The 17,486-nt window shown below is 50.3% G+C and overlaps 1 protein-coding gene across 2 annotated transcripts in view; it reads left to right on the top strand.

Annotated features, from left to right (window-relative positions):
• LOC309517938 (polyunsaturated fatty acid lipoxygenase ALOX15B-like) overlaps nucleotides 1–14,379 on the top strand; it is a 45,311-nt gene extending 30,932 nt beyond the window's left edge. For both annotated transcript variants that reach the window (XM_082197608.1, XM_082197609.1), the window contains 6 exons: nucleotides 2,426–2,629; nucleotides 3,365–3,451; nucleotides 5,423–5,592; nucleotides 6,119–6,341; nucleotides 8,750–8,920; nucleotides 11,031–14,379. In XM_082197608.1, coding sequence (XP_082053734.1) covers nucleotides 2,426–2,629; nucleotides 3,365–3,451; nucleotides 5,423–5,592; nucleotides 6,119–6,341; nucleotides 8,750–8,920; nucleotides 11,031–11,210 — 1,035 coding nt within the window. In that variant the 3' untranslated portion in view covers nucleotides 11,211–14,379. The remainder of the gene's footprint in view (nucleotides 1–2,425; nucleotides 2,630–3,364; nucleotides 3,452–5,422; nucleotides 5,593–6,118; nucleotides 6,342–8,749; nucleotides 8,921–11,030) is intronic.
• Nucleotides 14,380–17,486: the final 3,107 nt, after the last annotated feature.

Raw genomic sequence — 17,486 nt, 5'->3', positions numbered from 1 at the left:
CTGGCCATTAGGTCCAGTCGCGGACGACTCTGGGGTTGTGGCGCTCATCTCGCTTTATTGGCCGGGGCTTCCGATTGGCTGCAGGAGCTTCCTGCAGCCAATCAGAAGCCATGCTTTGGTTTCCGAACGTTTTGGAAGTTGAATGGACTTCCGGAATGGATTCGTTCGATTTCCAAGGTACGACTGTACTTGTTTCCCACAAGTGTGGAACCATTCAGACATGCATTCCCATACCTGCTTTCTGAAGGTAAAGGGTAAAGGGACCCCTGACCATTAGGTCCAGTCGTGACCGACTCTGGGGTTGCGGAGCTCATCTCGCTTTATTGGCCGAGGGAGCCGACGTTTGTCTGCAGACAGTTTATCCGGGTCATGTGGCCAGCATGACTAAGCCGCTTCTGGCAAACCAGAGCAGCGCACGGAAGCACCGTTTACCTTCCTGTCGGAGTGCTGAAGTGGTACCTATTTATCTACTTGCACTTGACGTGCTTTCGAACTCCTAGGTTGGCAGGAGCAGGGACCATGCAACGGGAGCTCACCCTGTCGCGGGGATTCGAACCGCCGACCTTCTGATCGGCAAGTCCTAGGCTCTGTGGTTTAACCCACAGTGCCACCCGCATCCCTTGCTTTATGGTAGAGGTTGGCAACTGGCGTCCTGCGGCCAAATTGGCCCCATCAGCCGGTAGAACTGCGTGGAATAAGTAAGATGGTGAGAGGAAGGCTTTCAAAGACAAGGAGGAATGCTTCTCCCCAAAACGTCTCCTTTCCTCCTCCTTTTGCTCACGCATACCGTTCTTTCTCTCTCAGGCCTCATCCACAGCATTCAACCAAAACAATATACGAAACAGCCATGGCTTCCCTCAAAGGATTGTGAGAGCTGTACACAGGTTAAGAACTTAATTCGTTCTGGAGGTCGTTCTTAACCTGAGGTACCACTTTAGCTAATGGGGCCTCCTGCTCCCGCTGCCACCACCACACAATTTCTCTTCTCATCCTGAAGCAAAGTCCTTAACCCGAGGTACTATTTCTGGGTTAGCGGAGTCTGTAACCTGGAGCACCTGTAACGCAAGGTACCACTGTAGTTTGTTAAGGGTGCTGGGAGTTGTGAAGAGACCCCTATTCCCCTTGCGGTGATACAATTCTCAGAGTGGCTTGACAACCAATCCCTCTTGGGATTTATGGGGGGGGGTCGTCTCCCAACCACTCTCAGCACCTTTAGCAAACTACAGCTCCCAGAATCCTTTGGGGGAAGCCATGGCTGTTTAAAGGGGTATCGTAGCGCTTGAAAGGGATGTGGCCTCCTCCGTATTTGAGGTTACTGGCAGTGGAGAGGTTTGGCTCCCCACAACACACACACACAACACGCTCAGGCAAAGAAAGTACAGTGGTACCCCGCAAGACGAATGCCTCGCAAGACGAAAAACTCGCAAAACGAAAGGTTTTTTCGTTTTCGAGTTGCCTCGCAAGACGAATTTCCCTATGGGCTTGCTTCGCAAAACGAAGCTTGCCCCGCAAGCTCCGGGGACAGCGGGTCTTCCCCGCTGTCCCCGGACCTCTTTTGAAGCAAGGGGCGGTGGGGAGAAGCGATCTTCTCCCCGCAGCCCCAGGTCCAGGGACAGCGGGAAGCGCTTCCCGCTGCCCCCGGACCTCTTTTGAAGCAAGGGGCTGCGGGGAGATCGCTTCTCTCCACCGCCCCTTGCTTCAAAAGAGGTCGGGGACAGTGGGAAGCGCAGCGCTTCTTCCCCACTGTCCCCGGACCTCTTTTGAAGCAAGGGGCGGCGGGGAGAAGCGATCTTCTCCCCGCAGCCCCAGGTCCGGGGACAGCGGGAAGCGCAGCGCGTCTTCCCCGCTGTCCCCAGACCTCTTTTGAAGCAAGGGGCAGCGGGGAGAAGCTGTCCAGGACCTCTTCTGAAGGCGGGCGGGGGGCAAAAGTCTTTGTCCCCCCTGCCTGCCTTCCCAGGGGCTTTTACATCGCCCCGGACAGCGGAGAAGTCCTCCGCTGTCCCGGGCGATTTTAAAATGCCGCCCGCCAGCATTTTAAGATTGCCCCGGACAGCGGAGAAGTCCTCCGCTGTCCCGGGGTTTTTTAAAATGCTGGGGGTGGGAAGAAAAGCCCTTGTCCCCCCCCCAGCCTTCAGAAGAGGTCGGGAGCAGACTGTCCCCGGACCTGGTCTGAAGGCGGTTTCCATAGGAACGCATTAATTGATTTTCAATGCATTCCTATGGGAAACCGTGCATCGCAAGACGAAAAACTCGCAAGAAGAAAAAACTTCCGGAACGAATTAATTTCGTCTTGTGAGGCACCACTGTAGCCGCTTTGGCTTGAACCCCAAACCTGCTGGGGGGGCGTTTCCAACCTGTTGCCCCACCCTCTCTCCTCAGCCACCCCGACCACCCCATCACCAGCTCCTCTCCTTCTTTCCCTCAGCTGAGACAAACTCCAGGCCCCAACAACCCCATCTTCCTCCCCAGCGACTCGGTGTGGGACTGGACCCTGGCTAAGATGTGGGTCCGCAACGCCGACTTCCACGTCCACCAGAACATCTCCCACCTGCTCCAGACGCACCTGGTGGCCGAGGTCTTTGCTATCTGCACTCTGAGGCATCTGCCGTTGTGCCACCCGGTCTTCAAGGTATGTCGGTGGCGAGGGTGGGGAAGGAACAGCGTCCGGCCCGAGGGTCACATTAGGGTTCGCACAGCCAAGCGAGGAAAGGCAGGGAAAAGTTTTCGCTGGACCGCCCCCCTGCCGTTGCGGCAGCCCCCGGGAAACCTGAAGGGTCGAAACGGGAGCGACTCCATCTTGGAAAGCACTGGCAGGATGAGGGTGGAGGGGCGTGCCGCTGCCTGAGGGCAAAGGACAAGACCCTGTGCCCCGCGAAAGGATATTGCTTGCCGCAAGGCTGGGCCTGTTTTACTCGTGAGTCAAGCACAGCCCAGTAGCTTTTTGTGTTGTGACCTGTCGAGAGCTTTGCAATCGCGCTGCCTGGTTTGGGGACTGAAAGGGAGTGGGTTCCAGTCCCTTTGCTGGAGGTTTCGGCTGTGTGACTTTCAAGTCTCTCTCCAGGCCAAGGATTCCGACAGTCTTATGTACTGAACTTCTCACCCTGGGCCAGCAGGGGGATACTGTAGATAGTTTTCACTCAGGTCCACATATGCAAATAAGGGGTTGAAAGTGACGTTCAGTGATTGGATAGTTACAGAAAATGGTTACTGTTGCGTTCTAGTGGAGCTCTCCAGTTCAGTTCTGAACCCTCCAGTTCAGTTCTGTTCTGGCCTGTGAATAAACAAGAGCTGTTTGAAGAATCGCTGTGTTGTCTGATATGTTCACCCACAACTTAACAAATAGGTTTTCTTTCCCGCCTTGCAGCTCCTGATCCCACATTTCCGATACACCCTCCAGATCAACGCTTTGGCCAGGGTCAGGCTCATCATGGAAGGCGGGATGATGGACCTGGTAAGAGAGAAGGCCCCTTTCCCCTTTTTGAGTTGAGTTTGCTTGTCTGTCTGGTGCATCAGAGGTGGAGCTTAGCTGCTGTGCATCTGGGGCGGGGCTATGGGGGTGGGGCGAGCATCCCAGGGGGGCGCCATGGCGAGCATCCCAGGGGGCGAGACGCCCATGGCGGGCTGCTTCCTGGGCGAGGAAAGAGGGAGCCACACCGCTTTGCCAACAGTCTTCCTCCCTGTCGGAATCTCCGTTCTTTTTGCCGAGCTGATAAAGCTCATCTTCCGGAATCGCCTCCGATGTGATTAACGACCTGAGCCTTTGATGAGGCCGTCAGGCGCGTTCCCATTACGCAGAGAATCAAAACAGCACGCGGAAGTGATGAGATTTATGGCTACATCGCTATGCTTTGTTTTCTAAGCTACGCAGACAGAAAAGAAATCATCCTCTCTCTGTGAGAGCAGAGAGCGACTGAACAACAAAGGAACAGGAAACCAGTATCGTCACATCTGTCTCTTGTCTTCCGTGAGACTTCCAACAGCCTGGAAATGTCTCTGGAATGTAAACAGAGTCTTGTGACTCCAAAGCACTGCACAGTGGCAAACAGAAACTAACACTCCCTTCCCTCTTCCTTTTGGCAGCTTGGGGGAGGCTCCCCCCCCCCAAGGAGCAGGGGGCAATGGCGCGTCACCCGCCTGTGACTCCTAAGCCTCCCCCAAGCTCTCAAAACGAAGGGGGAAGGGAGGAAGGCTGCGGGCAAGGCGGCGCAGCTCCGCCCCTTTTCCCGACGTCTTGGGGTAGGCTTGGGAGTCGTGGGTGGGTGGCATGCCGAATGTAACCCGCCCCCAGTGATGATACCCGGGGCATACCGCTACCACCGCCCTCCTTCCTCCAACCCTTTGGTGGCTCCCCCTGCCTGCTCTCAGAGATGGATTTTGAGACCCAAATGAAAATGTGCATCCTTCTGCTTTAGCTTTTTGCACCACAGCCAGATTAGCTGCCCCCGCCGCCCCACCCCCCCGAATTGCACAAATAAGCAAGCGATGGGATAGATGTCCATGCAGAAAATGCTGTCTGCAGTTTGGCAGCTTTTCTGTGAAATCTGCGCCCAAAGGGTCCAATTTGGAAATGTATCTCAAGTTGTTCTCCAACTTGGACATTTTTGAACATGGCATCTTAAATCTCATGCACCTAAATGTGTTACACCAGAATCCAGCATCGCCCATGGCTGAGAACTTTGTAGCAACAAAATCATATAACATAAAAATTTGCCTCACCCTCTCATCACCATCCTCTTACATCTATGATCCTTAGATCCAAAAGGAGTGAAAAAGTGAAACAAAGAACCCAAAATCAGTGTGCTAATTTCCACCCTTTTAATGTCTGGCCCCCACGTCCCCTCACCCCAGCCTCCCATCTAAATCCGTCGGTGCCCGTAATTCGGAATACCGATATAGATAAAATATTCCACGTTTTATCTTTAGAATGAGAAAGGCTTGCTTGCAAATTTATTTCGCTGTGGAACTTATTTCACCTGCCTACTAAGGCTGAACCCGACAACCCTTCTCCTTCAATATAGTCATTTAGAAAAGCAGCACACAATTTGGAAATGGAACGAAATATACAGTGGTACCTCTGGTTGCGAACGGGATCCGTTCCGGAGGCCCGTTCGCAACATGAAAAGAGCGCAATCCGCAGCGGCGCAGCTGCGTACGCGCGGGTTGCAATTCGCCGCTTCTGTGCATGCGCGTGACGTCATTTTGTGCTTCTGCGCATGCTCGAGCAGCGAAAACCAGAAGTAACTCTTTCCGGTACTTCCGGGTCGCCGCGGGACATAACCTGAAAGAACGTAACATGAAGCGGATGTAACATGAGGTATGACTGTAATGACCTGGGTTTCTCGCAATGCAGGGAGCTTGAAGGTAATAACGCCTTTTTTCTCTGTCCTGTCTACTCACGTCTGACTGTTTCCCCCACCCCCAGGCTACCTCAGCAGGCTACAAAGGAATCGTGCCCATTGTGGGGAAAGGAACCTACAGCATGGCTTACGCCTCCCTCTGCCTCCCCGACGACATTGAGGCCCGCGGGGTCGCCTCCATCGCAAACTACCACTACCGGGACGATGGGCTGAAGATATGGGCCGCCATAGAGAGGTGACGCCGCCAGGCCTTCCTGATGGGAGCCGAAAACACCTAGAGCAGCCTTTCTCAACCTGTGGGTCCCCAGGTGCTGTTGAACTACAACTCCCATCACCCCTAGCTAGCAAGGCCAGGGCTCAGGGATGATGGGAGTTGTAGTCCAACAACATCTGGGGACCGACAGGTTGAGAACTGCTGATCTAGAGGGAACCTGGTTGGGGGGTGGGGCAGCTGCCATCTTGGATCAATGCCTGGCAAGGCCTCCCAGTATGCACTTTGGTGTGGTGTAGTGGTTAAGAGCGGTGCACTCGTAATCTGGGGAACCGGGTTCGCGTCTCCGCTCCTTCATATGCAGCTGCTGGGTGACCTTGGGCCAGTCACACTTCTCTGAAGTCTCTTAGCCCCACTCACCTCACAGAGTGTTTGTTGTGGGGGAGGAAGGGAAAGGAGAATGTTAGCCGCTTTGAGACTCCTTTGGGTAGTGATAAAGCGGGATATCAAATCCAAACTCTTCTTTTCTTCTTCTTTCTTCATGTCCCAGGTTCGTGGCCAGCCTCGTCCGGTTCTACTACAAGAGTGACGACCGCGTCCAGAGCGACCCGGAACTCCACGCCTGGGTCCGAGAGATCTTCAAGGAAGCCTTCAGGAACAGGAAGACCTCCGGTGCCCCCTCGTCTCTGGAGACCATGGATGAGCTGACCAAGTTCTTGACAATGGTGATCTTCACCTGCTCAGCGCAACACGCTGCTGTCAACTCTGGCCAGGTGAGAGGCCACACGGGCCGCATTTTTCACCCCATAAGACGCACTTGACCATAAGACGCACCTAGTTTTTAGAGGAGGAAAACAAGAGAAAAAATATTCTGAATCAAATATTGAAGAGGAAGGAGGAGGGAGGATCAAGCCAAGGCATCACAACAAGAGGCGCTGCGCAGCTCTCCCTCTTGCTCTCCTGGCTTCAGCGATAGCTGCACAGCCTACATTCACTACATAAGACACACACACATTTCCCCTTACTTTTTAGGAGGGAAAAAGTGTGTCTTATAGAGCGAAAAATATGGTACCTTCCTGTCCTCATCCATGCAACTGACTCCCCTCTTGAGCAGCAAAGCATAGATTTGGCCTCTGGGAAAATGCAGAAGATTCCTTTTGTCTCTTGAAATATGTATTATAATTTGTTATAAGAAGAAACTGCTCCTTTTCCCTTATGGGGTACCCAAGAGTCCTTATGTAGGTTCTCTTTCGGTAGGAGAAAATAACAGAGGCCAACCAGAGAATATTGAGAAGCAAAGCAGCTAGTAAGCCTGATCTTTATTCAAGGAATTGTTGCAACAGGGTCCCCACGGACCCCACGCAGGGAGGGAGGAGAGGAACCCAGAACACTGGTGTGCAAGCCCTTATATAGACTTTTGAAACTGCCCACCCTGTAGCACAAAACCACCCCCCAAAAACATCATACATACATCACAGAATGAGGTGGTCTGCAGCAGAAATTGGAGTGTGTTGCTTCTCTCCTGTCTGCCAGGATACCTGATCACTCCTTATCTGATTGCCTTTTCTGGGTAGCCTGGCCATTCCTTTGAGGTGATAAATACTTCCTGAATCTCTTACTGAAATATACCTGGAGTCCTGTAGTGATTTCATGCTCTTTCTTGCAGCTGGTAAACAGTGATTGAATTGCCCCCCAAACCTCAGGCTTTTATATACATTATTTATGCAATGAGTCCCGTCTGATTGGCTGATTCTGCTTCCCTCCTGGAGCCTGATTGGTCTTCTCCTGCAAGCCAATCAGCTGTTGCATTCTAGGATCCTACTTGCCTATTGTTCTAGGAGCCAAGCTTAGTACATAACGCCTACGCATATTGATAGTGTGCTCAGCTTAACAGATACTTGCCAGGCTGCATTTGAAAAGGGACCTGCAAGCCCCTACAGTCCAAAAACAATTGGAAAGCTTTTCCCATTTCCTTCCTCCTTGCAAGGAAATATTTGAGGTCAATTTGGGAGAGTCAAAATAGCTTCAGGATACCATTTCAGACACATGGTTTATATACTTATGTATGTGTTAGCCTTGTACATTTATGAACATTTATTTTATATATATAAAGGTAAAGGTAAAGGGCCCCCTGACCATTGGGTCCAGTCGTAGCCGACTCCGGGGTTGCGGCGCTCATCTCGCTTTATTGGCCGAGGGAGCCGGTGTACAGCTTCTGGGTCATGTGGCTAGCATGACTCAGCCGCTTCTGGCGAACCACAGCAGTGCACAGAAACGCCGTTTACCTTCCCGCCAGAGTGGTACCTATTTATCTACTTGCATTTGACGTGCTTTCGAACTGCTAGGTTGGCAGGAGTAGGGACCGAACAACAGGAGCTCACCCTGTCGCGGGGATTTGAACCGCCGACCTTCTGATCGGCAAGCCCTAGGCTCTGTGGTTTAACCCACAGCGCCACCCGCGTCCCTATTTTATATATATAAGATCTTAGAATTCCTATAACATCAGCTGGGAAGGGAGGCTTCACACTGCCTTTTGGAGCAGCCCCATCCCAACTCCTACTTGCGTGCAAGCAGGAGAGGGCGGGGACCCCTCAGCTGGGAAGGGAGGCTTCCCGTTGCCTAACTGAGAGATCCCTTCCCCCTCCTGCTTGCACGCAAGCTCTGATAGGCAGCGTGAAGCCTCCCTTCACAGCTGAGAGATCCCCGCTTCTCTTCTGCTTGCACGCAAGTAGGAGTTGAGAGGCTACTCCGATAGGCAGCATGAAGCCTCCCTTCACAGCTTAGTTGCTGGGGTCAGGGAAGGTGGAGGCAGCCCGGAAGCGGCATCTGCATTTGAAAGCACACCAGTGCAAGTAGATAAATAGGTACCGCTCAGGCAGGAAGGTAAACAGCGTTTCCGTGCGCTGCTCTGGTTCGCCAGAAGCGGCTTAGTCATGCTGGCCACATGACCCGGAAGCTGAACGCCGGCTCCCTCAGCCAATAAAGTGAGATGAGCGCCACAACCCCAGAGTCGGCCACGACTGGACCTAATGGTCAGGGGTCCCTTTACCTTTACCTAGACCACTGTAGATGAAATCCGGGGACATTTGTCCGGGGACTTATTCGCAAATCCGGGGCCTGTCCACAGGAAACAGGGACGTCTGGTAGCCCTGATTTAACTTGGTCCTTTGCTTGCCCACAGTATGACTATGGCGCATGGATCCCCAACAGCCCGCCCTCCATGAGGAGACCCCCACCCACCAAGAAGGGCACAGAGACCTTGGAGACCGTCCTGGAGACCCTCCCTAAGGTCAACACCACCTGCATCGCCCTCTGCTCCCTGTGGTTGCTAAGCAACGAGGCAGGAGACACGGTAAGGATTTGGAGGGAAGGAAGGACTCGGTTAGGTACCAGATTTTCTGTGTCAAGAAACTTCGGGCCAGATCTCCCTTCCAGTTCCTTGCCAGCAATATTCTAGCTGCGGTCGTGGCGTATAAAAATAACCTTTTCTTATCTTGTGGGCTGTCCCCCACCAAGGAGGATTGGATAAACAAATTAAGTGATTTTATAGGATTGGTCAAATTAACGGCAGCCGTAAGAAATCGGTCTAACCAGAGTTTGAGGAAGGAATGGCAATGTTTTGAGGATTATATGAAAAAAACACTGGTCCAAAGGTAATGTGTTGGTATGCCTAGATTAAGTATGTAAAGACGAATCAATCTAAAACAAAATTAACAATGGATAGATAATGATTAGTATGAAGACACAATGTAAAACAGACATTATTGTTTTAAGGATGTAAAGTTGAGGTGGAGGGAAGCCAAACGGGTGTATAGTTTTGTTTTTATTATTTTGATGAATACAGGTTTTGAAGTAGGAAATTTGTAATTGTAAAATTATGTATTTGTTATTGTCTTTTGTTTTTGTTTCTTTTTTCGTGAATAATAAAAACTAAATAATAAAAAAAGAAACTTAGGGCGAGATACGCACCATATATTGAAAGCACATTCAATGCACCTTTAAAGGACATGACTTCCCCCAGATGATACAGAAAACTGTAGTTTGTTAAGGGTGCTGGGAATTGTAGCTCTGTGAGGGGAAAGCTCCATTTCCCAAGATTATTTGAGGGAAGTCATGTGCTTTAAATGTTAGTCAAATGTGTTCTGAATACAGTCGTACCTTGGAAGTTGAATGGAATCCGTTCCGGAAGTACGTTCAACTTACAAAATATTCGGAAACCAAAGCACAGCTTCTGATTGGCTGCAGAAAGCTCCTGCAGCCAATCGGAAGCCACGGAAACTCCATCGGACGTTCGGCTTCCAAAAATAGTTCACAAACCAGAACACTCACTTCCGGGTTTGCGACGTCCGGGAGCCAAAATGTTCGAGAACTAAGCTGTTCGACTTCCAAGGTATATGTTGTGGATCTGCCCTTAGCGCTCCATGTTGCTGCTAAGCTCTTGAATTTTAGTCTGAAAATGGAATTTTTGCAAAATTATTAGTCTATAAAACAATTTCTTCATTGGAATTGAATACAGTGGTACCTCGGGTTACATACACTTCAGGTTACATACGCTTCAGGTTACAGACTCTGCTAACCCAGAAATAGTGCTTCAGGTTAAGAACTTTGCTTCAGGATGAGAACAGAAATCGTGCTCCGGCGGCACGGCAGCAGAGGGAGGCCCCATTAGCTAAAGTGGTGCTTCAGAACAGTTTCAGGTTAAGTCCGAAACGAATTAAGTACTTAACCCGAGGTACCACTGTAAATGCCACAAACAAAAGGTACACAAGAAAAAAAATGGATCAGAACCACAAACATTAAAATGCTTGTTTCAAAACACCATGAAGAGTAATATCAGGCAATACTATCGAAACTCTTATTTCCCCCACAATCATTATACATTTAATTTAATTGTTAATTAAAACAAATTATTGTGGGGAGAATAAGGGTTTCAACAGTATGTCTGGTGATTGCTTTAAATAAAGGTCCCTTACAAATTTGAATAATAGGATTGATAACTTTCAGATCTTACGAAGTCATAAAACACTCAAATCATTAACCCAAAGACACAAATCTATATATTTCTTATTAGCTCACATCGGGGGGGGGGGGGACGGACTGCATTTAAGTACAGGAGGGAAACCTGTGCCCCTCCAGATGTTGTAAAACTCCAACTCCCATCATCTCCTAACCAGCATAGGCAGTGATCATGGATGATGGGAGTTGTAGTTAAGCAACATCCCATGAACCACCAGTTCAACATCCCTGCATTACAGCAGTCTACATTTGGCCTAGCATTCCCATTAAAAAACCAGACGAGGACAAAAACTTGACTTCGTTTTGAATATTTCCAAATGTGGGGGTGTCCAAGGAGTTTTACATTTGTGTTTTAGGATTGCGAATGTGAAAAGTTCACTCACTGCAACCTGATTGGGAGTTTGAGGCACGGTCTTCACCACTGATTTCTCCCGAATCTTTTCCAGAGACCTTTGGGCCACTATCCCGATGAACATTTCACTGAGGACGAGCCAAAGCGGCTCATTGTGGACTTCCAGAACGACCTGGCTAAGATTTCTGAGGAAATCAACGAGAGGAACAAGTCGTTACCCCTTCCCTACAACTACTTGAACCCGCCTCAGATCGAGAACAGCATCTCGATTTAGGTCTCGGGTGTGTTTAGCAATGTCAGCCTGACCTGCGTTACAAAGTCGGTCCGTCTTGTAGCAATGCTAAGCTATATTACGAGTTGATCCCTCTCAAAAGTTCTTCTCCGGCTCAGAATGTAAAACGGGACACTGCAAGATCCCCTGTCTTCTGTATGTAGTGCACTAGGCATGTAGATGTTCGTCAGTGTTTAAGATTTTTCCTCCCACCGAACTCCTCTCTGGCTAATGTGAAGTTACATAAACTGAAAGGCACCTTCAGACTTTTTTTAACGGTAATTTTCGTTGAGACCCTCTTGCTGATTCTGTGAACTAAGGCTGCACCCACACCCCATAAATCTAATGGAACTTACAATCTTCACATTTATAGGATTGCTTGCAAGTGATCATAGAGTGCCCTCTCTATTCAATCGATTGCTTGCTACCAATGTGCCTACTGCTCCCTGTTCATGTCTAGAAAACCCTCTTTACCTATTTCAAGGTAACTGACCAAATAGTGATCTCTTTGGCATCTGAAGAGAGGGCGTTCCACAGGGTGGGCGCCACCACCAAGAAGGCCCTCTGCCTGGTTCCCTGCAATCTCACTTCTCGCAGACTGACCATTAGGTCCAGTCGTGACCGACTCTGGGGTTGCGGCGCTCATCTTGCTTTATTGGCCAAGGGAGCTGGCATACAGCTTCCGGGTCATGTGGCCAGCATGACTAAGCCGCTTCTGGCAAACCAGAGCAGCACACGGAAACGCCGTTTACCTTCCCGTTGGAGCGGTACCTATTTATCTACTTGCACTTTTGACGTGCTTTCGATCTGCTAGGTTGGCAGGAGCAGGGACCGAGCAACGGGAGCTCACCCCGTCGTGGGGATTCGAACCGCCGACCTTCTGATCAGCAAGTCCTAGGCTCTGTGGTTTAACCCACAGCGCCACCCGTGTCCCGACAGTTTGGGGAGGGGGGGCAATTAAAATGTGCAAGGGGCGTTCTCCTGTGCCTGATGCCGGGAACTACAATTCTTAGTGGAGACAATACAAAAAGGCACATTCATGTCTGTTCCAGCATCATAACTTAGGGGAGAACTTTCAGACAGCAGATGAGCTTTACCCCAGAAGTCCTCCAAGAAAGCTGTTAAATGCCAAACTGAGCCGAGCTGATTCTGCCATGAGTTGGGGATAGTCGTCCTGGCTGTGAATGCTTAAACGACTGTAGGAAGAAAGCCCATCAAGAGCAAGTCATTGTAGACCAGGGGTCAGCAAAGTTTTTGTGGCTTGGGCCTGTTCACGGTCCCACAGATGCTGTAGTGGGCCGGAGTGCGCATGCGCATGTGCAAACACGATTTCCAGCGCTCCTTCCAGTGCGGCAGGGGTCCATGGGCCTTAGGTTGCCAATCCCTGTTGTAAGACAGTCCACCAGAGCATAGCTGTCAACCGTCCCTTATTTGGCGGGAAACTCCCTTATCCCAGTGCAGTGTCCCGCTGCTGTCCCTTTATGATGATGTCCCTTAAATTTCCCAGGTTTCATGCTCGCCCGGCTCAGGAGGGAAGCAGCAGCTCGGGGTCCTCTGCCGCACGAGAGAGAGAGCGCTGGCGCCGTCGTTCTGGTGCAAGGGGTTCCATTGGCCCTTCCCCACCCGAGAGAGGGGGGGAGGGAGAGAGACTCTCGCCCACGCCGCCCGCGAGCCCGGAGGCGGCAGCTGTGGTGGCAGCTGAGGAGGCGGCTTGAGGGAGGAAGAAGAGGAGGGGATGGGGAGGAACGCAGAAGGGCGCCGCAACCGCTTCATGCCGGATTGACAGCATCTGTCAATCCTACCAATGTATGTAACTCTTTACAATAGCAAAATCCCTTATTTGAGCTGCTGATCCCTTATTTTTGAGGCTGCTGGTCCCTTATTTTCAAATCCGTAAGTTGACAGCTATGCACCAGAGCAGCACACTCACTTTCCTCTCAGATTTTCAGGCGCCTGGCACCTGGCCACAATGGCTATGCTCTGCTTCCACAGTAACTCTTCTGAATACCAGTTGCTGGAAACCACAGGAGGGGAGAGTATTGCGTGGTGAGTTCCCGCCTCCCCCCGGTAGAACTGGAGCAGCTGAGCGGCATAAGAGGGAGATCCCCGACCGCGCCTGCATTAAATAGCGCAGGCCACACCCCCTAGGCCAGCCGATTGGCTGGCCAAGAGATGACACGGCCGAGGATTCCCTCAATCACGCGGAGGCTGAGAGCCAGCCCCCACGCGCATGGTGGGGGCATGAAGCCCGCAACACCACCTCCTTTCTAGGTCAGAAGTGACTTTATTGTGCTCGAATCCCATAGCTGTCAAATTACAGATTTGAAAATAAGGGACCAGCAGCCTCGAAAATAAGGGATCAGCAGCCAAAATAAGGGATTTTCCAAGCACAGGTATGTTCAACTTCTGAGCCCCTCCGAGCCAAAGGCAGAAAGTCCAGCCAGCAGCCAAACAAAGCCTCAAGCGGTGGTTCCCACAGCGCAGCAACCCGGCAAAGGGGATGCAGCAAGGGAAACCACCGTCACCTCTTCGCTGGGAAGCGCTGAGCAAAGGCAAGTTCCCAGTCAAGGCGGCCGATTTGATTGGCACAAGGCATGCAAGCTCCACCCCCCAGTCGTTCTCAGACTCCTTATTGGGTGAGCAACGCAGCCAAGCAACACAGCTGGAGCCTCCCTCCTCCCTGGCCGGAAGGGAGGGAGGGAGGGAGAGGAGCTGCTTCCTTTGAAACCCGGGAAATTTAAGGGACATCATCAATAAGGGACGGCAGCGGGACACAGCGCTGGGATAAGGGACTTTCCCGCCAAATAAGGGATAGTTGACAGCTATGTCGAATCCTGCTTGCGGGTTTTCCAGAGGCCTCTGGGTGGCCCCTGCGATAACAGGATGCTGGACCAAACGGTGGCATCAGCCTGATCCCACAAGGCTCTTCTTATGTTCTTAACGTACAATCAGTTGGCCTCAATGTTAACTTTCACAGGCTCTTCAAATAGCTCAGTTGGTTAGAGCATGGTGCTGATAACGCCAAGGTCGCAGGTTCGATTCCCCATAAGGGAGAGCTGCATATTCCTGCATCTGCAGGGGGTTGGTCTAGATGATCCGCAGGGTCCCTTCCAACTCTGATCTACGATTCTATGATATGTGACTCAATAAATAAAATAAGTGTACGAACACAGTTCTCTGCATACTGAACCCAAATGAAAATGAGGTGCATCCTTTCGGATTGGGGCAAGATTGCCGTCGTGATTTCAGGGCCCAGTTGTATAGAGTCCAGGACACATTCCAGATTTAAAGCCAAACAGCCCCATGCAATTTAAGAGAAGCTTGTCATCGTTTCCTCTCCTTTAGAGAAAGTCAATATAATAATTAACCACTAACTTGTAAGTGAAGGATTTGCATCTTACGATACGATAATCTTTATTGTCATTGCCCCATCTTTATTGTCATTGTCCCACACAGAACAAAGAAATTGAAAAAATCTACATCAGACATTCAAAAGCCAACAAGCCTGCTATCCCAGATATCCCAGCCTGGTTAACCCCCTAAAAACTCTGATACCCCATAATTAAATACAATATACTCCCACAGAGACTACCTCACATTGCGTTTAAAACCAAAATCGCATTTGTATAGAAACTGTTTCTCAGGCGGCTAGTCCTAGTCTTTATAACCCTGTACCTTCTTCCAGAAGGCAGAAGCTGAAAGAGATCATTTCCGGGGTGCGCACTATCCTGCGCTGTCTCTGCAGCTTTCTTATGGCACCTGGAAGCATAGAATTGATCCAAGGTGGTGTTACCGGAAAAATCCGAGGGCTCCCTTGGACAAAAACAAAGACACCAACCAGGATAACTTGGAGCAAAACAGCAGCCTGTAGGCTTGGCCTTTATTGATCTTTTGCAACAGGGTGTTCCCCTCACTTGCAAGAGAGAGGAAAAGACCCAGAAAGATGGTGTGCAAGACCTTATAAAAACTTTTGAAATTCCCATCCTCTAGGTCAAGCCCACCCCCAGAAACATCATGCATACATTACAGAAGGGGTTGACATCATGCATACATTACAGAAAGGAGGGGTTGAGGGAGGAGTTGTGGTGGTAACCTGAGTGTCCTGTCACCTGGCTGGTTCTTCCTTTCCCCCTGCCCATGAGTCACTTCCAGGAGACAAAGGGGAGTTTGCAGTTTCCTACCCCCAGAGGGAAGATCTGATCATTGTCCTTTGTTTCAGTCCATGCTGAATCCACTCCCATATGCAAGTTCTTTGTGATCCTGATTGTCTTCTGTCTGGGATCATCAGAGTTGACATAGCAACTGGGCAGGGCTCCTGTGGATGTGCTGGGATGGTGAAGGGATTATGGCTGACCAGAACCAAGCCACCCCCCTTTGATAGTCCTTGTCACATGGAGTAAAATAAAAATGGAACAGTGCAAATCCGATGTATGGTTGATTTTCTATGAATTTATAACAGAAATGTGGCGTATGTAGTGTGTGAGTGTGAGTGTGTGTGAAGTTTGTACAAACAGAATGTTTGGGGTGGGGGGGTTCCTGCTACAGTGGGAAGAGTGCACCCAATTATTCTCTCTGCAGTCTTTACAACCCTGGACAGCGTTGTTTTTCCCCTGGCCATGCAGCTCCCAAACCACACACACAAACCATAAGTTAATATATATATACATATACCCTGGGTTTACAGAGGCCATTTCCATTCTTTGTCACTCCCTGTGTTGACAGAGAAATCGAGGCACTCCTAGTCACATGAGCTTTGGATGAATCAAAACCAAGCTGTGTGTGGAAATAGGGCTCAGCGCCCTAATTAACGATTAGGAGCAGGAGTAGTTAAGATGAAATCGTGCTGTGGGAGGCAGCAGAACAGCTAGGTTGGGTTGAGTGAGCCAGGCCACACATGAATCACAGCAACCTTTCCCAACCTGGTATCCCTCCAAGTTTGCTGGAATACAACTCCCACCAGCACCAGACAGAGCCATAGTCTGAAATATATGGAGGACACCTGGCTAGGATTGTCATTACAGGGATGGTTCATCCATCCATCCATCCATCCATGGTCAGAGGCAACTTAGGAAAAAAACAAATTGACCTCGCAGACCTGATTAGAAAGCAGGTATGCGGGTGGCGCTGTGGGTTAAACCACAGAGCCTAGGACTTGCCGATCAGAAGGTCGGCGGTTCAAATCCCCGTGACGGGGTGAGCTCCCATAGCTCAGTCCCAGCTCCTGCCAACCTAGCAGTTCGAAAGCACATCAAAGTGCAAGTAGATAAATAGGTACCACTCTGGTGGGAAGGTAAATGGCGTTTCTGTGCACTGCTCTGGTTCGCCAGAAGTGGCTTAGTCATGCTGGCCACATGACCCGGAAGCTCCCTCGGCCAATAAAGTGAGATGAGCGCTGCAACCCCAGAGTCGGTCACGACTGGACCTAATGGTCAGGGGTCCCTTTACCCTTTATGGGAATGCATGTCTGAATGGTTCCACACTTGTGGGAAACAAGTACAGTCGTTCCCTGGAAGTCGAATGAATCCATTCCAGAAGTTTGTTCGACGTCCAAAACATTCGGAAACCAAAGCGCAGCTTCTGATTGGCTGCAGGAAGCTCCTGCAGCCAATCGGAAGCTCCGTCGGATGATTGGCTTCCAAAATATGTTCACAAAGTGGAACAGTCACTTCCAGGTTTTGATCGTTTGGAGCCAATTTGTTCGGGATCCAAGACGTTCAAGATCCAAGGTGCGACTGGACAGGCAACTCCCCACTTAGGCATGGGTTGTGATCTGAGGCACCGCATGTTTAAGTGAAATTGTGTATATTGAGAACACTATTCAAATAACCAAAAAGCCACCAAACTCCACCACAGTCTCTCATCCTCCTTGCTCAAATTCCCAACTCTTCACTGGTCTCAAAGGTTGATGCAAAGACTCCTGAGGTTGCACTTGCAAAAGCTTGTGGGATTGTTAGATACTATTTTCGCACCGTTTTTACGTTCTTTTAGGGCTGTTTCCCCCCTTTCATGCCACTTCCAGGTTTGCAGCATGCCTCCAACAGATGAAAATGGGGAGTTGCCTGTATCCCAAGGGGTCGTCTAGGCTACCTTGACAGACAAGCTTTCCCTCCAACCGCAGAAACTGAGCAGGAACTCGCCTGCTACATCACCCTCCATGGCCACCAGGTGGCGCCACTACTCCCCCTCTGACTACATGGCTCTTTCTCGTGTTTTCCAAATTGCTTAAAATTTGGGTATAGAGAGAGAAATGTCTCCCATTCCTGGCAAATGAACCCAGAG

Source organism: Podarcis vaucheri (assembly GCF_965113315.1).
Source record: "Podarcis vaucheri genome assembly, chromosome: 13".
Lineage (NCBI taxonomy): Eukaryota > Metazoa > Chordata > Lepidosauria > Squamata > Lacertidae > Podarcis > Podarcis vaucheri.
The sequence above is the reverse complement of the archived record's forward strand: the minus strand, read 5'-3'. Positions and strand labels throughout refer to the sequence as shown.